The 21,668-nt window shown below is 47.1% G+C and overlaps 6 protein-coding genes across 6 annotated transcripts; 3 read left to right on the top strand and 3 right to left on the bottom strand.

Moving 5' to 3' along the window:
* Positions 1-1,517: 1,517 nt before the first annotated feature.
* On the bottom strand, positions 1,518-3,242 carry CLUP02_01585 (phosphatidylinositol-specific phospholipase C; the record flags this gene model as incomplete). Its single annotated transcript, XM_049280624.1, has 1 exon — positions 1,518-3,242. One exon carries the CDS (start codon positions 3,240-3,242, stop codon positions 1,518-1,520), a length of 1,725 nt encoding a protein of 574 aa, XP_049136581.1.
* Positions 3,243-6,063: 2,821 nt separating this feature from the next.
* Positions 6,064-7,139, top strand: CLUP02_01586 (tetraspanin; the record flags this gene model as incomplete). The annotated part of the gene is made up of 4 exons (XM_049280625.1): positions 6,064-6,096; positions 6,181-6,209; positions 6,262-6,760; positions 6,825-7,139. 4 exons carry the CDS (start codon positions 6,064-6,066, stop codon positions 7,137-7,139), a joined length of 876 nt encoding a protein of 291 aa, XP_049136582.1.
* A 290-nt stretch (positions 7,140-7,429) lies between these two features.
* CLUP02_01587 (HpcH/HpaI aldolase) lies at positions 7,430-8,065 on the bottom strand (the record flags this gene model as incomplete). The annotated part of the gene is made up of 4 exons (XM_049280626.1): positions 7,430-7,484; positions 7,554-7,727; positions 7,808-7,870; positions 7,944-8,065. The coding sequence occupies 4 exons, from the start codon at positions 8,063-8,065 to the stop codon at positions 7,430-7,432; spliced, it is 414 nt and encodes a 137-aa protein (XP_049136583.1).
* A 1,483-nt stretch (positions 8,066-9,548) lies between these two features.
* CLUP02_01588 (aminotransferase) lies at positions 9,549-11,197 on the bottom strand (the record flags this gene model as incomplete). The annotated part of the gene is made up of 3 exons (XM_049280627.1): positions 9,549-10,083; positions 10,157-10,626; positions 10,766-11,197. Coding segments are annotated over 3 exons (1,437 nt in total), but the record flags the coding sequence as incomplete, so codon positions are not given.
* Positions 11,198-12,205: 1,008 nt separating this feature from the next.
* Positions 12,206-13,240, top strand: CLUP02_01589 (cytochrome P450; the record flags this gene model as incomplete). The annotated part of the gene is made up of 2 exons (XM_049280628.1): positions 12,206-13,099; positions 13,151-13,240. 2 exons carry the CDS (start codon positions 12,206-12,208, stop codon positions 13,238-13,240), a joined length of 984 nt encoding a protein of 327 aa, XP_049136585.1.
* A 7,348-nt stretch (positions 13,241-20,588) lies between these two features.
* CLUP02_01590 (cytochrome P450) lies at positions 20,589-21,227 on the top strand (the record flags this gene model as incomplete). The annotated part of the gene is made up of 1 exon (XM_049280629.1): positions 20,589-21,227. The coding sequence occupies one exon, from the start codon at positions 20,589-20,591 to the stop codon at positions 21,225-21,227; it is 639 nt and encodes a 212-aa protein (XP_049136586.1).
* Between the last annotated feature and the right edge of the window lie 441 nt (positions 21,228-21,668).

The raw sequence follows: 21,668 nt of genomic DNA on the forward strand, positions 1-21,668 counted from the left end.
TTCTACCAACCCACCTTCAGGCCACCCAAAGAGCCGGCCTCTGTGAAGTTCGGATTTCAGCGGTGCTTTGAGTTTTTTGGGGGCTTTTTGGGAGGGCCGCTTGTTGGTCTACGGGTCAGTTGTGATTAGACGGACTGGACTGGACTTCGTTCGGGGCCGTGTGTGGGTGGGTGTGGGACCGCGTCACGGCTGCGGAATCGGGGTGCGGACGGGGTGAGATGGTGCTCGGATGGAAGTGGTGAGTTGCGAAGATCCGGAGTAGGAGGATTATGGAGTTTGTGTGAATTTCCACCAACTGGATACAATCATCTTATCAAGCTGACAAATTTGTACGAGACAGGCCACAGTAAATATGAGAAGTGAGTACGATGAAGAATGGCAAACCAGTTTTATGTAGATTTCGGACGGCCGATGAACAAAGTTACGAAAGCGATGAACCTGGTACGGGGGGACTCGCAACCCGTCACTTGGTAGTCAGGTAGTAAGTAAACCGGCACTCATCAACCCGGCAATCCAGATTCAGCACACGCAAGGATACACCTAGAAGAGCCTCACACTCTCTTTCCCGTTCATCAGCCTCTCGCACCTTCAAGGTTCGACTAAATGTCGGGTTCTTCCCTAGCCGACGGGGATGGGTGGATGGCGGGCGGCGGGCGGCGGGTAAAGTCTGTTCAAGACAGGTGAGCCGAGCGAGGCTTCCCGCATATTGGAGGTGTAGCGAGCGTTTATTTGGTGGGGTTTCCGTTGGGGGCCTATGGATGGGGCGCGTGTGATGTAGAGGGAGGATGCTTGTTTGGGAAGGCTTTTATGTCAGGAGAGGCAGTATAGTGTAAGTAGCAACCGTCGCCTGCCTCGAAGATGCCGCCTGTGATGCTTCTTGATGGCGTCCGGCTGTACGAGCACTAGTGTGTAATCACATACGACAAGGGGAATCGAGTGTATTCCCGTCCCTTTCAGCCATAGGCCAGGGTGAAGTCTTTACTATACATGAATCCAGAATCCTTTGAATCCTTCCCGGAAACCTATTTCTCACCTTTTGCCATGGTCTTGTGTGGTACAGTACACGAACGTGGGCGGGATGTGTCCAACACCTAACCGGACTCGATCACCACACCAACCATACTGACAGCAGTAGGCCCGGTGCCTCGAAAGCTTCATAGGTCTCAACACCGTCCATGTCTCTGTCTTGGGGTCAAAAGTCGCTTACCAAGGCAGTGGTTTCTTGGCGGGGGAGGTTCAGGATCGGGACGAGGTCGTGCCATGTGCCGCTGATCAGGCTGCATGATGCGCGCGTGCAAGGGAAGTTATGTATGTTACTTGGATCAAATGCTGTGGCAATATCTCATATCCGTTTCTGTGAATACGCTGTTTAGCCAAGTAGAGATCCATATGGCACTAGCTACGACGATCTCAATCGCACATCAGTCCTTACAATGATCGGACAAGTAATGGCAAGCGTGTTATATTACGAAAGCTTTGGGAGATACTCGAAACAGGTAGCGTATACATGGCTACCTCTACGCGTCGACAACCTCAAACTTGACAAGGATGGAACATTTGGTTTCTCTTCCCTTGAGGTCAAGCATGCGGATAAAGACCCAGCCCGGTATCGTGTAGAGCAGTCGTACCGCGCCGACGGCAAAGATTGGGTTCTTGGCGAAGCTGTCATCACTCTTGATGAGCATCCGCAAGAAAACCATTTCGTTGTCTTGGTATTCCCACTCTAGGACCTCGTCCCATAGCGGGTCGGTGGGTGGTGGGTTCTCTCCCTTGTGCAAGAATCCTGTCAGCTTGTGCTGTTTGTAGCCAGCCGTTTTCCTCTTTGGAGGCTTGATATCGAGATCATGAGGATGTACAAGCGTGCACGTGAGGTAGGGCTTGATTGTCTCGTCTTCGTCGCGATCGGACGGCACGGGAATGTCGGTGGCACCGCCGACGTGTAGACGGAGTTTTCGCTTCCTTCCGTTGCTGAGGTGGCCCGAGCCACCGGGCCGGAGCTCGGCGGGCTTCAAAATGAAACCCTCAGAACCGGCGAATAACGCCTCATTGAGCTGCATTGATGCTCCAAATGTCTGCCAATTGAGGGCACAGATCTGGGCGCCAATTCCCCAAAAGGGAACGGGATGGAGATTTTTGGAAGAGATGCGAGTTCCCTTGGGGAAAACACGCATCAGATGGTGAGCGTTGTGGCGGGAGATTTTGTCAGTGTGCGTCGGCAGATGGGAGGCCAGCCCAGACTCGGAGACGTTGATGAGGTGATGGTGCGGCGCATCTTGCAGAACCTCCTCAAACCATGAATTGTTGATGGGCTTGACGGACTGGGCGTAGACGCCGAGTGCCTCTAATTCTGGGACAATCAGCGAAGCAGGCGCAGCCTTCTTTTTCTCCTTGTAGTCTTTCTTGGCCTTCTTTTCCTCCTCGTCATCATCACTTGAGCTCGAGCTACTGTCGTCGGCCTCTCCAGGGAAGTGATATTCGACAATGACAACAATCTTGTTGCCGAGTTCCTCCAGACGGACATGGTTGGCCTGGCCCTCTTGCTCGGCATGGCCTTTTTCTCTGATGGCTTGGCTAAGAAGGCGATCTCCAAAGACCTCTCTCATGATGAATGCCAGGCGTAGTTGACCCTCAGGGTCACAGTGATTCTCGAGAGACAGAAGGATTGGCGCAGCGGGATGTGGTTCCTTGGCTTCTTGGTCGACGACATCTCGGATGGTCTCGCAGACGGTGCGGAAAGGGATGTTGGAGACGAGGGTGTATCCGTGGGTGACCTTGGGCTCGTCCTTGTTGTCGGGGTTATCCCAGGCATCGATCTCGACGCATCGCGCGCCAGCACGCAACGTCTCGTCATAGGCCTCTGCCGAAGAGCTTCCATAAAGCTGGTGGGCCAGAAGGTAGGTGTTGTGGCTGGAGCTGATGAAGTACTCGGGCAATGGGTGGGATCTATCAGTAAGCTCGCGGGGCACGCTGATGTGAGGCTTGTACACGAGGGCTTGCAACTCGGGGGTGAGCTGTTCTGAGTCGACGTTTGCTTCCTTGGAGGAGATGGCCTTCTGATCGACAAGGAAAGACTTGATGGCACGGCTCACGCGGAGACGGTGCTTAAGGTCTGAGTCGCGTGCAGCGTGGCCTCCGCCAGCCAAGGTGGTGTTGTCGGTCGCATCGCCGAGCTCCTCTTCATCCTCTGGCGCCGATTTGGAGAAGGGATTGAGGTTGGCAAACTTTGAAGTTAGTGAGGCCATTGCTGGTGACGTTTCCGCGGCGGTTGTCTCTCTAGATTGCCTCTTCCGGACGTGAGGATAATGGTTCTGACCCCAGATGTCCACTAGGTACGCGGGGTATGTGTAGATATTAAAGGGAGAGAGATTGAGATGGTCGCAAACAGGAATTCCGGCAAGATGATGGCGGGAAACGACGACGTCAATCTTGGCTGATGCACGCCGCGTAAGGTAGCAGCAGCGCAACAGCAGGTGGCAGGAACAAGCTGTGGAATGGAGTTGCCCCTCCTTCCCGTCAGCTCAGCTCCTGCTGCCACACCTGCCGCATCTTCTCCGATGGAGGGGCTGCGGAGTGGAGACGCTAAGATTAGATTGGCGGGGAGCTCAAGCAGCTTTGACGAATTGAATTTCAGTCTCTCTCCCTTATTTGGCTAGAGGATTGCTTACATAAGTTCCGGCACTCAGTGTTCCCTTAGCTCGGAGCCCACAGCTCTTGGTCAAGTTCGTCTCAACACACGAACACCACCATCAGATGGCGCTTGATCATCGGCCTCGATTGGCTTCTAGCACATGGACTACCCATTATCTTGCCCGGTATCTTCATGCCTGCCTGGCAATCGACTGCCAAAACAGTGTCCGACGTTTTTTTCGATGGCACTCTGGGACCGACAATGCTCTCCATGGCTTCAAGTTGGAGAATCCGAGCTCAACCATTCGATCATTTCTTGAATAATGTCAGACGACGCTCCGAGCAGTGAATACAACCAATCAGACCTGAAAGACACTTCCAATTCGGGGGTATTCGAGGAGAAACAAAGATTACTGCGCTACCACCCGAGCTCCCTGACGGCAGCGTCGTCAGCGTTCCAAGCCAAGCCGGTTCTCTCACCGGAATCATTCTCCACCTCGGCGACTCTTTACCCGCTGGGCATCTTGGGAGCCGGGCGGCATCTGGAAACATTCATTCAGCCTTGTGGGTCCGTCCATGCTGCAAGTTGAAGCTCCTCCGAGGCTGTCATTTCCGCCCCCAAACCCCTTGCTATACCCCTAGACCTCGTGGCATATCCTTCTGCCTCCACCCTGGATTGAACGCCAAGGACTTCGTCAACTACTGGCATCAGCTGGTGGCCATACGGTGTACCGAACATATCTGAAAATGCTAGGCAGAGTTCTGCGCGACCCTCCTCCAATACAACCCCACGCTTGTTCCGGAGACAGCTAGGTAGCTGCTTGTTAGTTACCCCAGCACATGGATTTGTCTCGCCAGAGTTGGTATCGACCGGCAATAATTACTCGACTGTGGTGCCCCTCTGTCTCATACCATAATACTCGGCTCTCTGGTGTTAAAATCGCACATCTAGGCCTCATCATCTTTGACTCACTCGAATTCGCATTGACAAGCTCTCCGCCTCGTAGGCTGTGTCCTCTAAGGACCGTCACTTCAGGCAGCAGACAGATACAACTTATAAGCATCGGGCCTAGTATCTACCTCAAGTAGTGACATATCGGCCGACGGAAAGGCCTTCAGGCGGGCGAGACCGTTTGGCAATGTCTCAGTCCTTATTCCTGTCTGCGGCCGCAACCGATATCATGAGCCTGGGGATTTAACGCATTCCTCATCAAACATTGGCAGGCGAACCAAATGCAGCTCGGAGGGTTGTTGACCTGGCGATGCATGTGCGAAAAAAAAAGCACTATCGAGAGGGCTAACGCAAACGCACGGAGCACTACTGCAAGGGTAACAAGCATCTCGATGGGGCCATGGAGAAGTCTGGACGGGCAGCTAGACAGCTTCCCGAAAGCTGCCTCCCTGCCGCTGGCGTCATCATCAGCTTACCCTACACTCCGTCAAAGACTGATTGATGCGCGCGAGGAGTCTGCCTGACTGCCTGCCTGTATGCCTCCCTCGTCGCCAGGAAGAGAGTGAGGAGGTTGGAGTCGAATCCATCGTCCGACACACCGCCAAAAGGCTGTGCGTGGACAGCGCGGCACCGACAGAAAACAATCAGTTCTGTCGCGTCATTTGATGGACGAATGCATGGGATACATTTAGGACAACACACCTCGCCTTCGACACTCGGGTCAGAAATAGCTGGAAGGACGTTGGATCGGCATTGGAGGGTTGCGGGATGGGCGGCCTGCGCCTCCGTGAATGCGGTCGCTGGTCGTACGGCATGCGGGGTCCAACAGTCTCTCGCAGATTCGCGCACACACTTCTTCTGTTTCTTCTCTGGATGGCACACTGACACACTGGTGTTGGGCCTCCAGCATTGGTGTGTCCATCTGGTGCTACACGGCGACATCCAGTCATCCAGGGTGTTCCCAAGACCAGATTCACCCAGTCTGTAGAGATGACTGGTCCCTCGTACGAAAATGCCTCCAGCCTATGGCGTGCTGGAGTTTGAGGGAATAAGCTTCTCAGAGGGTTGAGCCATGACGTCGAAAGACTGCGGCAGAGTTCTTTTGGGAAGATTTGGGACGACTAGATGCTGTCTGGCGTCGGTGCTTGTGGGCGCTTGCTCGCTGCCAACGCTGCTGGTGCCGCAAATGGGCATGTTCGATTTTGGCCGCATCAAGCAGCTTCCCACCCCAGCGCAGCGATCGGCACCTTTGGGTCCCTTGGGGTCCTCTTGGAGGGGCGACGAACGGCGCCACACCCTCCCTCTTCCCGTTTTTCTTCTTCCCAACTCTCGCTCTCTTTCTTTCGTCTACTACTTATTCACATGTGAAGCCAGACAGACGCCTTCTCATCAATGTTCATACACTGACTGCTAAACAAATTCTATTTCAACGGTCGGAAGCGATCTGGTGTTGTTGCGCGCTTGTTCGTCTTCAAAAGCTCATCATGGGGGTCAATCCAGGCGTAGTGTTTCTACTGGTAAGCCCCAACAGCCGGCATCCACTAACACCAATTGAAACCATGAACGATATCAGGTAATATCTAACCAAAATACTTTTATAGATCTGTATCGGACTGCTGACGACGGCCATGTGAGTTCTCAAACATCACCGACCGCAAATTTCTCTGCTAATCATTTCACAGCGTCGTTCACGTAACGAGCACCAATCTCGCCCTTCCCATCTCGCCGTTCTTGTCTCTGCTTCCGATTCTGCTACCCATCCTCGGCACTATCAACGCATTTTACTACCCGCGCCTGCTATTCAATGCGAGCAACTCTCTCGCTCGGACCGAGCAGCTGTTTCCTACCATTATCCAGACACTTCAAGGCATCTTGACCACCGCTGTCGCCGTTATCCTGTTGCAAACCGCGCTTCCCGGCGATGGCCTAAACTGCGCCCTGTCTACCAGCTGGCAGCGCATGTTTGTCGCCAAGGATGAGTCGACCATCAGGCGCATCCAGGATAGCCTTAATTGCTGTGGCCTGAACAGCGTCAAGGACCGCGGTTGGCCATTTGGTGCTCATGCCCGGTGCGCCGAAATTACTGGTCGAGATACTGCCTGCATCGGACCGTGGAGGGATGCAACGGTGCGGAATTCCTCCATCGACTTAGGCATCGTCATCACCGTGGGTGTGCTACAGGTATGTCTGATATAGATATATACCAGGCCACAGCCGTTCCGGGCTAATGAGACATTCGTCACAGGTTCTGACGCTGCTCTTTATGCAGAGTGCCAGCAACTGGAGACACGCATGGTGGGCGCAACCCTGGAGCCACCTCTCAGAGCGTCCGATCGAAGAGCGCCAGCGCAGACCTCTTCTCACTGCTACAATCTCCACACACTCAGCGCATGACAGTGGTGAGGAATCTGAAGACATTGTGAGATACAGCGACCTGAACCCTCATTATGGCACCACGGGAGAGGGACAACGGGGCCGTATTCGCACTGGATCCAACAGGATTGAGCCCTCTTCGCTCAGAAATGTCGAAAATGCCGAAAACGCATGGAGAGACGAGTAGTTCTCATGCGTCACGCCTTCATCCATCCAAAAATCCCTACACCTTACCAACGACGACACGATTCTCTTTCAAACATCATTTTACCCTCTTTTGCATTGCGAGCGAGAATGGTTTGCTACCCGGGATTTGGAAGCCGGGGAATAGTTCGGCGGAGTTCGGGTTTGGCCGGTTTGTGTTTTAGTGGCCGTAGTCTTTTTTTGCTAGGGGGGTTCCCTTGTCTGACTTTTCTTCTTTGGGGTTGGCTCAAATAACTATTGGAGTTGGTTCGAAATTTCGTTCATTGACGCCGCTTATGTTGACATGCCTGCGAGTAAAAGAGCTAGATCGCGGCCTGCCATTGCGAACCTGAGGTCGATGATTTGAGCGAATTACCGGATCGACACGACGGAACACCGACGCGAAGGAAACACTTACCGAATAGTATCATGCCGTTTCGCCAGTGCCTCCAGGAGGTCTGGCCTCGGTTCCAGCCCGCCGAGTCCCACGGACACCTTGCGTCCATCCACGCTCGCCTTCTCTGCTGCGTTGGCGATTTTGGCAACGGTAGAGTGGAAGATTTCCGAGTCGTGTTGCCCAGGGACTGCGAGCCTGGGATAACCAAACGTCAGCTTCAGTCTCGAAATGTCATACATCGGTCCTATTCTACGGCGGAATAGCGGTTGACGTACTCCATGCAGAGATCTGCGCAGCCAATGAACAAGGCATCGATGCCCGGCACGGCGGCGATGGCTCTGTGATTTTGATTAACCCCAACAACTCCCACATGGGATTCTTCTCCCGTTGTGTGAGACTGTGGGCACTCACTCTACGTTTTCAACACCTTCTCTGGTCTCGATCATGGGCATGATGAGGACATCGTCGTTGACTACCTCGGCGATGGCCGCGTAGGATAGCGTCGTCGTGTACTGGGTCATTGCCGTGACCATGGTTACGGAGCGATGGCCCTACAGATTTGCCCCTTACGTGTAAGCTCACTGTTTTATTCTTCGAACTCTTCCTTTGTAGGTAGACGTCTGGGAATGGGCAATGTACTCAGGGTGGAAACTTTGATGCGTTGACGCACATTTCCGCTTGCTCGACGGTGTTTACGTGCGGCACGATGATGGCTTGGGCCCCGGAGTCGAGGCAGCGGGAGATCCATTCGGGGGCGCACGTTGGGACGACTACAGTTGGTGTGATGCTTTTTTTTCGCCATGGTCAGTACCTACGTCAGGGTCGGTTTCTCTGACTGGCCTTACCCAACATTCAGACACGAGACGGCGATATCCTTCATGGTCTCCATGCTCGTGGCCATGTGCTCGAGGTTCATGAGCACGGCCGAGTAGCCTGCGCGCTTGGCGACGAGAGGCATCTCGGTGGAGAAGGCGACGCGGAGGCCAAAGGAGTGGGCGAGTTTGTTTTGGAGCATGAGGTTCTTGGCGAGGTTTGGGCGGCAGGCTTCGCGGGCGAGGGCGAGTTGCTGTGAGTGGGTCGTGGGTGAGGACATGGTGAGCGGTTGGAGGAGGGCGATCGGCTGCGTGTATGCGGGTTGAGAAGAAGACTTGTCTTGGGGACGTCGAGGTGCTTGGGAAACTGAATGTTGAGAGAATGACAGAGCCCAAGAGGGGCACGGAATAATGTGGCCTTGTGCTTGTAACCCCTCTATCCTATCATTCGCGCTCGCGGCAGTGATTTTAGTCCGTAAGTTCCCCCAATTTAACGACCCCCAAGTGCGACCTTCAGGACAAACTGATAGGGGGCCCTTCCAGTCATTGCGGATTTCTTGCACAAGCGTCAGCTGCAACAAGAAGCTCAGGCTGCTGGCGAACAGCCTGCTTCCGAAACTGTCGTGGAGGGAGAAGTAGAAAAGAAGGAGAAGGAAATGGAGGGAAGACTTTCTGGGGCTATCGAGCCAGTTAGGAACTATTCCAGTATCATTTGACCAGCAAATGTTGGAGGCGTAAACCCAGGATTGGACGTGCGTGGTGGCATGCGTGGTTCCAATTTACAGCCAGCACTGATATGCTACCAACCTGGAAAGTCTAGGGGATCGTTGGAACATTCGAAAATAGGCGAAAGTAGAGATGAATCTGCAGTTATATCGAATTGACATCACTTGTTCCATATGTTGCCCGAACGTTCTTTGATCAAGTATATGCTCTTCGAGCATACTGGTCAGCCACATGAAGTTTGAGACTCAAGCGATTGCTATGGAAAACATGCTGGCAGCGTATCAAATACTCGGTAGAGTATGCTTTGCATCCTTGAGGATACTTCATCGGATTGCCTCTGGTCTCGTCATAGATGTGATCTATGTCAGCTCTCGATCGCGGTTGCCGCATATGCTTGAAGGGATCTGAGCCTGTGGTAACTTAATTGAAGCGCTTTCAACAAGCGAATGCTGAAGTACAGAGTCCGTGTTTTCCGCGACTACCTTATTCCGATGGAGACCTGCTCACTCATATTCTCACCAGCTTCCAATCTAGATCTGATATCCAGTATGGTAGCAGCTAGTCTTTCAATGCCTTCCTCGAGCTGAGCTACCTCATGCCACGCCCGGCATAGTCTGATGCATCTGGTGAAGCCATTCTTCGACTCTGCTCTCTGAACGCTCCCTTTGTCCCCACTGACAACAAACATGTGTCCGAATGCGACGCGAAGGAATTTCTCTTTTAAGGCTATGGCTGCCACTGTTCGTGCCACTGGAAGCTCTTCTGGAAGCCGGAGGTATGTGAAGAAGCCTCCCGTCGTCGCTTGCGCGGCATCTTCTGGGTTATTGATTTCAACTGTGACACCTAAGGACACCAAAATATCACGGATAGAGGCCATGAGGGCGCGGCATCTCTCACGATATGTTGGTATGAGAGTCTTCTTGATATGTGTCTGCAGACTGCCACTTCGCAGCATCTTGTCGACGAAAGTGGAAGTGAGGTGTGAGGGTGCACCGCCGGAGCTAGAAGATCCTCTGCCCAGGAGTTAGTACCATCATACGGGCTTCTTTGGCTTGTTGCATGGAGAAGCTCAGGGCAGAGACTTACACCTCGGCCAATTCTCTGGCGAAGGCCGGCGTGCCGTCCGCCCATCCAACTCTGACACCAGGCCCGATCACCTTGGAGAAAGATCCGTTGCTGAGGGTGTTTCCCCATGTACTGTAGCCGGGCATACTGCGATCTATGTCGACGAGCCTCGGCGGCACAGCTTCGACTGCGTCGTCTGGAGTAGATGAGTCCTCGGGCCAGCTCAGGAAGTCGTAGACATCGTCTGATACGACGAGGGCATCGTATTCCCGGGCAAGCGCGACAAGGTCCTTGCGGGTCTGGGGGCAAAGCGTCTTTCCGCTGGGATTTGAAAATGTTGGAACGAGATAAATGACATATTTGTAGATTTTTGGGTATGTCTTTCCCACTTTGATGGTGAAAATGTCGGGCCGGCCGAGTTTCTTAGCATCCTCAACGGCTTGAGCTTCGGTAGCGGCCAGCTTCCGGCGTAAAAAGGCAATTATTGATGACTATCAGGATGACTTTCGATATTATGGGGTTAGTCCATATGTGTCCATCGACAATAAAGAAGGCAGACTAACACGCGGCCAACACGGTGGACACGATGATCCTATGCCGATGTGACAGCGACCATGCTGAGTTCATCACGAGGTGGGATGAGAAGCCGGAGAACTCCTTGATATTCGGAAACTGCCCAAGTTTTCTCCAGTGTGATCGGCCCCAGGGAAGAAACCTTGTGTTCCGAGAGCGGTCGACGCAGTCTCTTCCTTCATCCAAGCCTTGGAGGTTGAAAAGCTTGCGGGAAGGGATTAAGTGGCAGTCAAAAAGGGGTGGAGAGCCTCCGCTGGATTGATGACCTCTAACGAGGCCGTTAAGTCCATAGTGACCGAGGGACAGTACAATGCCTGAATGAAAGAGGTTAGAGATACGCTCATAGCGTTGCAAGACTGGCGAGCGACCGCCAAGCGCATTCTCGGGAAGGACATCACGTTCGACTGGGAATTTCCAAAGGCACCTCTTGGCCAGTACATGTGGCAAGGGAGTACAGAGGCTGTCATTGACTGATGTATTCCCGCAGCTACCTTGGGAGACGTTACATGGAGCTGTCAAAGTACGTCACTCCAGCCCTTCAGAACCCAATCGCTTGACTAACTTGATGTAGATAAACCAAGTATGTCTCACAGACAAGTTTGAATATGCCTCTAGAAGCCTGCATGCGCTGACAAACAGCGTCGCAGACAAGGAAGATATGCACGGATTCTATACCGCCTCTCTGCCTGGGGGCACTGGCGCATACGACTTTAGTAAGAGCGAGTCCTCTCCGGAAGAAGTCGAGACCTTTCCCGCGGACATTGTAAAAATGGGTATCATGTAGCAGGTACAGCCAATCTGGGCTACGCAGGGCTTGAGCCTGCATGCCAAGCAGTTTGCGGAGAGATTCAAATAGGAAGAGATTGCCGGTTACATGCGGGACGTGGCTGCTCCCGCGATGGAGAGCATGGCTACCGATAAGTATGGGAAGCCAACGTCACCTGGCGGATACCTCGCCGATGTGTTCTCTGATGTTGTTGGATGAAGGGAGATCACGGAGCGCGCCTAAGAGGGTAAGTTGGCTTGGCTGCTGTTGTGCTTCACATACGTATGCGCTGTTACGCTCCGGGGAAAGAGCGGCAACGGACTTTCATCTGTCATCGGCCAATTAGACATGCTGTGTTTGCACTAGATGTTATCGTAATATCAGTAATCAAGTCTTGCGAAACGTCTCCATTTCCTGACCAATTATATAACCTCAGTATGCTGATGGCTGAAGCGATATGTTCAGTCGTCTACGTGTGACTGTGTTGCACGAAATGTGAGTGAGAAATAAGGCTCTTGACACGAAAACTCAATCTCTCATCATACGTATGATTTGCATATAATGTTTCACAACATGGAGAGTAAACGACCCGCGTCGAACGAGAGGCTGTTACTACCGCCTCCCAAGGGCGGATATTTGAACTCCCTTTCCCTTCATGTTTTGTGTTATCTAACCACTTCTTTAATCTACAATGGTTCATTAACTAAAGGATATTCATCAAGAAACCCAATATGGAACCTCTCGGCGGCAAGTATGCATCTTCAGCCTGTACGTCGATGTCTATGGCCTTGCTCGTATTCACCTTTATCTCTATTGTCCTCTATCTACTAGTCTCCCACATTCGGCAAAACTCACAACTAAATATGAAGAAGACCCTTTCTTTACCCCCGGGACCGCCTCGATTGCCAATTTTCGGAAATTTCTTCAATGCGCCAGAGATATGCTTCAACTGGTTGACCCATTACCAATGGAAGTACTTGTACGGACCAATCGTGCATTATGAAAAGGGAGGCCAGTCTCACATCGTCCTTACAACGGTCGAAGCGGCTCACGATCTTTTGAACAAGCGAGCAAGCAATTATTCAGGACGCACATTCAGTCCTTACGCAGGAGAGCTCGTTTGTAACAACTACAACATTCTCTTTCTACAGTACGATACCCAGTTCCGGCTCCATCAACGGCTCCATGCTAAGGGACTGAACCCTCGCTCCGTGGCGCCGTACCATCCTCTGATAGAGTTGGAATCGCTTCAGCTGCTGAACGATCTGTTGTCAGAGATACAAGAGAAAAGCAGCGAGAAGCAAATGGGAGCTGCTGTAAACCCTCACTGGCACTTCCGACGCGCAGCATCCAGCAACGTGAGCATGATAGCTTGGGGCTATCGGCTGCTGAGAGGCAATCCCGAGCATGAAGCACAAATCAAATTCTTCGACGTCGCTCCGACCTCGGTAGTCTTGAAGACTACGCAAACATGGTACGATATCTTCCCTTGGCTAAAACATCTTCCTTACGCCATTTCTCCGTGGAAACGGGCAGCAAAGGTCCTCTTCGAGCGCGAGGAGGCTCATTACTTGGGCAATTTTCGCAGCGCACTCAAAAGACCTGGTTATAACCTGAGCAAACAAATTGCTAATAGCACTGATACCTCGGATATGGGCATGTGCGAGACCGAGCAGGCGTGGGTTGTTAGAACGTTAACATTAGCCAACGGTAATACTAGCGTATCAATAAGTATACGACATAAGGAAGAAGCTCACAGAGGCTAACTACTATTAGGGTCTAAAAGAGGAATTACTAAAATCTGCCCTTCCCTCGAGGTATACTACTAGCGCTCTATATATACCTAAACTACTCTTTTATTACTTAGTCCCCCTCTTTATACCCCCCTAAGCTATCCCTTAACTAACGAGGCCTAATTAATAAGGTCTAATAAAGTACTCCCTCCCCTAGGCTTTATCCCAAAGCCCGCTTATAGTTCGCATACGCTACGTTAATCCCTTACTTAGGAAGTCCTTAAATATATAGTACGAGGGTGGGTATAAGTAGCGCCCGTTAGCCTAAGTATAGACCCCTTACTCTAGATAATAGCCCTATAATTCTATACTTAGGTCGCTCTTACCTATAGGCCGTCCTTATGACTACTAGTACCTAAGCGGTCGTTACCCTACTTTTATTCGCTAATATTAACCCCCTTTTAAGCTACTATAATTCTAAATTCCTTTTTTTTTTTTTCTTATCTATAGTTATCTTTTTTATATATAGTCTCTTATTTTTATTAGCGTCTATGCTACTCTCTCGTTACGTAGATATTATAGCTAACGAATATTTCCTAAATCCCTATTTTTATATACTCCCCGCGCCTAAGTAAGTCTTTTTTAGAATCGTTTTATAGTTATTACTAACTCGTTTTAGTATAATTATAGCCCCTAATTACGGCGTTGCTATTATTAGTAGCGGAACGGTTATTAGCGCTATAGGTGCGCTTAGTAGCGGCCGCGGTAGCGGTCCGTTTAAAAAGCCTAATATCCCTTTTACTTACCCTAACTTCGTACGTATATCGCTATTTATATACTACTTATACTAACCATTATAAACTCTTATTAAAAAAAAGAAGAAGGCGAATACTAAAAAGATCGGGGTTAGCTAGGTACGCCCGCTCCCTTACCCCGCTTACGTTATATATAAGGCACTCGATCCGAAAGCTAAGTACTATAATTAGCTAAGTTGGTAATTTATAGCCCCTAGTTTACTCTTTTATTTAATACTTCTCTAAGATTTAACGTGCGTTATATTAAATATACTACGCAGAACTATTTTTATAAAAATACAGTAAGCGCTTAGCGCTATTACTACTCCGTCGCTTTTCTTAAGTATTATATTAATAGCGTCTTAGGTCCCTAAGTCTACGGAATTTATAGTACGAACCCTTTAGAATACTATACTTATCTCTAACGGCGACGTTTATAATTCGGAGGTTTATTACTCCGTTATCGCTCTATTATTACTATTACTTAGGTTATTAATATTACTCTATAGCTCTAATAGACTTACCGAATCGCCGCTAGTAATGCGTAGAGGGTATTTAAGCGCGCTAATAAGGAGGCCCGCTCGACCCCTATTATTAATAATAATAACGATAAAGTAGCTACGAGCTCCTCCCGCGCTACGTTTTCGTCCCGTAACGATATTATAATCGTATTACTTCGTACTATTTATAATAAAGTGCGCCGCTCTAATAATATTTTAGCTACTATATAGTTACCCCGCTTATGCTCCGTATTCGTAGCTAATTATTTATAAATTCGCTAATAATAAGGAGATTATTTTTTTTATAACGACCTTTAGGATAATAACTAGGGCGGCCCTTTTGCGCGCAAGGGCGGTCCTTTTATAAATAAGGGCGGTCCTTTTATACGTCGTAAGGATTAGGGAAACGGTTAGTAATTAGCGCGTTTATACTACTTAGTTATAGTTATATAGCCCCTTTTTTTTATTATTAGTAACTAGTTTGCTATGTTATTAGGCTCCTTAGGAGCTAAGGCGCGCTGCCTAATTAAAACTCGTTCTTTATATATACTAATTAACGCTACGTCTTCGATATGCCTAGCTAGCTCTTACGTATCTTCGTTGCTACTATATCCCTTTTACCGGATTAAGTATTATTACCTCCTCTTCGGCCCTCTATATTATATAATATTTTCTATTTTATAAAGTGGCTCCCTATTTATATCCCCGATAAGTAAGGGCTTCCGAGGGGCTTCCTTGCGGTATTAATACGGCTCGAGTAAGGATATATAGAATATATCGTATATTTTATATTACGTCGGTACGTTTAGTTAATAAGCGACCCCCGCCGTTCTAACTATTAATTTAACTTCGAATAGGCCTAGATACTTATTAGCTAACTTCCGGTTAGGACGCTACCTCTTAATATTCTTTCTTAATAGTAGTACCTAGTTGCCCACTTTATACGATATATTTATCTTAATTTTATTAGCTTATCGCTTATACGTCTCGCGTGTTTTTTATATAAGGGGTCGTAGAGCTTTTTAGTTAGCTCGTAGTCGGGCCGCACGCTTCTCGGCCGAGATATTTTATATACCGTCTCGAGTCCTTATTAAGATCGATATAGGGTACGTAAGTAAGAACCCGAGTAGGGCCTTAATAAGCGCTTTACGGATTACTAAGTACTAGGCGTTATTATATATAAACTCGGCTAGGTAAAGACGCTATACCTAATCTAATTAGTCCTAAGTATAGAAGTAGCGAAGGTACTATTTTAAGTATTAGTTTTACTATTCTATCTAACCGTCCGTTTATAAGTAGAACGCGGTACTAAAATACCTCTTTATTACTAAAAGGTAGTAAAGATAAGTCTAAAACTTATTTATAAATAACGACCCCTTATTAGAGACGATCCCTTTAGGTATTCTAAACTTAGTAAAGATCTTTATAAATAAGAGGTCTGCGAATCCCTAGGCTATGAGGGTCGTCCTCGTAGCGATATAAACGCTATACTTCGTAAATCGGTCTATTACGATAAGTACTGCGTCGTAGGGGCGCCTCCCGATTAGCGTAGTCGATACGAGTAAGCCCGTAATAAAGTCTAGCGATATCTCTTATTATAGCCTAACTAGGGTAGGTAGGGGGCGTAATAAGCTATACGGTTTATAATAACGAGGCTTCGTCCGCTAGTATACTATATAAGTATTAATATAACTTTTTATATCCTTACTTACTCTATCTTAGTAATAGTAGCGTTTTAGTAGCGCTATCGTCCGTTTTATATTATAATATCCCGCCGTGGGCGTATCGTAATATATTTTAATAACCTCCCTCCTTAGCCCCTTATATAGTAATACGTAGGCGCGGCCGCCGTAATATAGTAGCCCTTTAGAGTCGTATACCTAGCTCTATCGTTATTTTTTCTTAGCTAAGCGAGGCCGTCGGTTCTTCTTAGTCTATTACCTATCCCTTATAAAAGCGTCCTCTTATTAAGTAGCCCGTAATCGACCTATTATTAATAACCCCTCCTCGCCGAATACTATTTTAAGTACTCCTATTACGTCGGAGTCCTATAAAATAAGTAGCTCGCGATCTATAGTTTTAATAATAAGCTTAAGTAGCTCTCTAAGTATTACGCTATAACTCTAACGCCCTAGGCTCGTAGCCCCGTTATGCCTCTCGAGGTACTCCTTAGAGTTCCCTCGAGCTAGAGCTCTTAACCTCTTTTACTTACTTCTCTATATTACTACTAGTTCTATTTTTAAAATACTTACTATCCCTTCTACTTAGGAGCCGCTCTTACGGCTCGTCCTCGTATACTTTATTACTACGACTCTAAGGGGCTTTTATATATTTCTAGCGTTATAGAGGTCTTCCCTTATCTTTAATAGTAGCTCCTCTACTCTATTATTATTACTACTTTTACCGTAGTTAGGTCTTTATAATAGTCTATCCGCTAGGTTCTTTATACCTAGCTTAAACCTAATCTCGATATTAAACGCTACGAGTTCGTCTAGCTAGTATAGCTATCTCCCGTTTAGTCTCTTTTTTATATCTAAGAACTATAAGTTAAAATAATTTATAAATACTACGACCTAATCTCGGCTATAAGTGAAGTAGTGTCGCTAGTTCCTTAGTGCGTTTACGATAGTTAATAGCTCCGCGTCTCTTATACCGTAGTAGCTCTCCGTATCCGTTAATTTCCTTAACTTATAAGTAATTAGGTACTAATTACCCTTAAATAATTACGTAATTACTAAGCCGATAGCTCGAGCCGAAGCGTCTATTTATAACCGTATAGGTAGGGTAAGATCGAAATATCGTAATATTAGCGTATTAGTAAATACTACTAGTAGCTTCTTAAACGACTCTACGGCTAGTATTAGTAGCTCTAATTATCCCGGTTTTGCCTTCCTTAGTAAGTTTATTAGAGGTGCTATTATCTTAGCGTAGTTACTAATAAATCTATAGTAGAACCCCGTAAATCTAAGGAACGTCTATATGTTTTTAACGCTCCTTAGAAATAGCTAATTTACTATAGCTTCGGTGCGCGCGGGTTCTATTTCTATATTTTTATTAAATACGATATACCCTAGGAATCCTATACGTAATATATAGAACTCGTATTTACCGCTGTTTAGATATAGGTTCTATTACCGTAGTTTTTATAATATGCTACGTACGTGCTCTTTATGCGCTACGTAGTCGTTACTATATATTAGGATATTATCTAGGTATACGATATAGACGGTATTAACTAGGCCGCTCAGAACGTTATTAATATGCGCCTAGAAAGTCGCGGGCGCGTTAGTTAGCCCGAAAGATATAACTAAGTACTCGAACTACCCGTATCTAGTACGAAAAGCCGTTTTCTATTTATCGCCCTCGGCTATACGTATATAATAATACGCGTTCTTAAGGTCTAGTTTTATAAAAATAGAGGTATTAAATAGTCTATTTAATATCTCTCTAATTAGCGGTAGCGGCGTTCTGTCTTTTTATATAATCTTATTAATCGCTCTATAGTTAACGTAAAGTCGTAGCTCTCCTCCTTTTTTAGGTATAAAGAGGATAGGTGCTCCTACCGGGCTTATAGAGGGGCGTATCTAGCCCCTAGCCTCTGTTTTTATTAAATAATCGCGTAAGATCTCGAGCTTATAGTTCGATAGTAAGTAAATAGGTCCCTAGGGGATAGGTACCGCGTCGTTTAGCTCGATATAGTAGTTATATAATACTCTATTTAGTAATAAGATAGCCTTCTTTTTTAAAAATAAGTTATTAAAGTCCTAGTAACGTAGCTTCTAGTCCTTAGCTACGCTTACCGGTATTACGTCGCTATTTATAGCTAAGTTAATTACGATATGCGCGAGTATTATTAAAACTAAGTCGTTTAGTAGCCCCTTTTTTAGGGCGTCTAAGCGGATATATTATTCGTAAATTAGATATTACTATTTCTTTTACTTCTAACTAATTAGCGGGTCGATATCCTCTAGCTAGGGGAAACCGAGGATAAGCGTAGGTACTATAATATCGGCTATTACGAAGCGATATAGCTATATCTCTATTACGTAATCGCTATTAATAATTCGAAGCCGTAGGTAGTAGCTTCTTAGCGTCTCTATCTATTTACCCTCGATATTTACTAGCTACGGTAATAAGTAAATTCGTAGATTAGTATTAAAGTTATTAAGTAGCCCGATACTAACTACGTTCTTTTTTATTCCCGAATCGATAAGAGCGCTTAGCTTCTTTTATACGTAGTTTAGGTATATATAGGTCGGGACGTCTAAGCGCCGCTTTTATTAATCGCTAGCTACTTTTCTTATTAAGATAGTATTCGAGCTCGTTACTAGTCCGCGCTACTTAGCTAGGGTAAGGTCTAATTAATAGCTAGCGGCCTTATACCCCTTCTAATTATATTTATAATATATAACACTCGGGTAGCTATTAGTAAGGTACCTAGTTTTACTATAGTTATAGTATTACTAATACTACTCCCGCGGTTGCGGGTAATCCCTTATAATATAGCTAGTCTCTTTATAATTATAATACGTAGTATCCTTATTAAGCGAGTTACGGCGTATTCTTTACGTATTTAACTTATTAGCGCCCCGGTATTTTCCTACTAGCTCGTTCGAGTTTAAATTAGAATATTACCTAGGGGACGTTCGTAGGCTCCCTATTAATAGTAAGGATTATTTAATATATCTTACTAGCGATACTAGCTATAAGTAAGTTTATAAAAGTTCTATTTACGATACTATTACGAGGCATAGTTCGGGCCGTAGCTTACTTATTAGCGTAGAGATCCTCTATTTTTCTATTAGGATATATTCTAATTCTATCTCGAGCTTATTAATGCGGCTAACGAACTTATCGACTTTCTCTTTTTAGCTTTACGAGGCGCTATTTAGTCATATACTTACTACTATTCCTTAGCTAGCGGGATCGGATAAGTTATTTTATAAGAAGGTCTCTAGTTCCTCTTATATAACCTAGTCTATTATAAAACCGGGGGTCCTTTAGTAGTTAAAGATATAGTATATTTAAGAGGTTTTTATACTGCTATTTAGGTAGCTAACCGCATACGCTACTTTATCGTAGTCTATTTTTATTTATTAAGCCTATAGGTCGAAGCGATAGTAATAGTTAAAAAGGAAGCTTTATAAATCCCGTACTAATTTACTAGCGTATAATAGGTTAAGAAGGGATAGCGGTCTAAATATAGACGTTCCGCTTGCGGCGCTTATTTAAGTTAAGAGGGAGCTAGTAAATAGGGGCTTAGGTAGTACGAACTCGTTACTTTATTATCGCTCGAGCGGCGCTTTAAGTACGGCTTTACTTATTAAACTATCTTTAGTCTGGGGGTTTACGTTTCCGTTTATATTAAAGCTAACGTCCGAGGCTATTATAATTAAGACCGTAGCCCTTAGCACGGGGGCCGGGCTATTTAAGGAGCTCCGTAGGCGTTCTAAATCTACTCGTTTTTTATATAAGCGCTCTTTATATATTATAATAAGGATTTCTTTTTTTAATTATCGTTCTTATTCCTATAGTTTTATTAGCCTATCGCTTATCGTTCGGTTTAGGTATTAGCGAGTAAGGGTAAGAGGTTCGCTATTTTATTTAAAATTCGTTAATACTCCTAGCGATGCGGTCCTTTTATATTACTACTACGTTAATAGTTCTACTACGCTTCGTTTTTATATTATTTACTAAGGAGGAGGCGACTCTAGGGGGTCTAATAAAAAAGAGTCGTCTTCTTTTTATTATCGTAGTACCGACTACGCTCTCTCGCTACGTCTCGTTTTTATTAGTATTTTAAGCTTCTAGCCTAGTCCCCTTTATAAGTAGAGATTTTAGACTATTAATAAGTATACGATATAGGGAAGAAGCTTATAGAGGCTAACTACTATTAAGGTCTAAAAGAGGAATTATTAAAATCTACCCTTCCCTCGAGGTATATTACTAGCGCTCTATATATGCCTAAGCTGCTCCTTTGTTGCTTGGTCCCCCTCTTTATACCCCCCTAAGCTATCCCTTAACCGACGAGGCCTGACCGGCGAGGCCTGACATAGCGTCGCCACTCTATGTTGGTTCGTCGTTGCCATGTTAACGTATCCGCATGTCTTTGGCAAGGCTCAGGCCATGATCGATGAAGTCGTTGGTCATAATCGCTTGCCTGCTTTCGAAGACCGGGAGAAGCTGCCATATGTCGACGCGATGATTGAGGAAGTCATGCGGTGGCGACCTATCCTACCAGCTGGGCTGGACCATGCGGCCGTTGAGGAAGATGAGTACAAGGGATATAGAATTCCGGCGGGAGCGACGATAATTCACTCCCAGTGGGCGATTACGCGGGACAAAGAGGTGTATGGCGCGGACTGCGACGACTTCAGGCCGGAGAGATGGATCGAGAATGGAGATCTACCCAAAACCGCCTTTGGATACGGAAGACGACTTTGCCCAGGCAGGCATGTAGGCAGAGAAGGCCTATGGATATTGTTTGCCCGGCTCATTTGGGCATTTCGTCTTGAGCAGACGACGGATCCGGTCACACTGAAGAAGAAAGTGGTTGATCCGATGTCCATGATGCCGGCGGGCTTCGTTATTGGGCCAAATCCTTTTGAAGCATTGTTCATTCCTAGGGGTCCATGGGTTGAGGGCCTTGTACATCAAGATCTTCAAGGTGCAGAGAAGGATGTTGGAAAGATCATGGAGCAGGTGAACACGGAAAAGAGGCTCTAGTTGCTTCGAGATGAGTTAAAAGTGGTCTTTTCTTACCGAAGATTGTGGGTGTGTCATTTTTAACACGTTTTCACATCGTTTGATTGCTTTAATTCTCCATCCTAGCTTATCTATCAACCACAAGATGATAGAAAGCGACAAAGGCCAAAACAATTACTAGGTCTTAACGATTGGTATACCATTCTTAGCCGCTAGCATTGAGAGTTGCGGGGTGCATTGAAGCAGTTTGGATATATGTCTTCCCCATGGGGTGAGAGTGGTTCTTGTTTGATGTTGGCCCGATTTTCCGGCTCAATTGAACCGAGATATTGAGTGCCGCTGACGGCCCAGCTGTGGAAGCGTTGATTCGGAATGAGTGGCTCGGGCAACCATTTGACGTTCAGCGACAACTATTCGGGTACCCACTTTGCCGAGTCTAGGTAGGTGTTATTACTCCTCCAA

Source organism: Colletotrichum lupini, chromosome 1 (assembly GCF_023278565.1).
Source record: "Colletotrichum lupini chromosome 1, complete sequence".
NCBI classification, from domain to species: Eukaryota; Fungi; Ascomycota; class Sordariomycetes; order Glomerellales; family Glomerellaceae; genus Colletotrichum; species Colletotrichum lupini.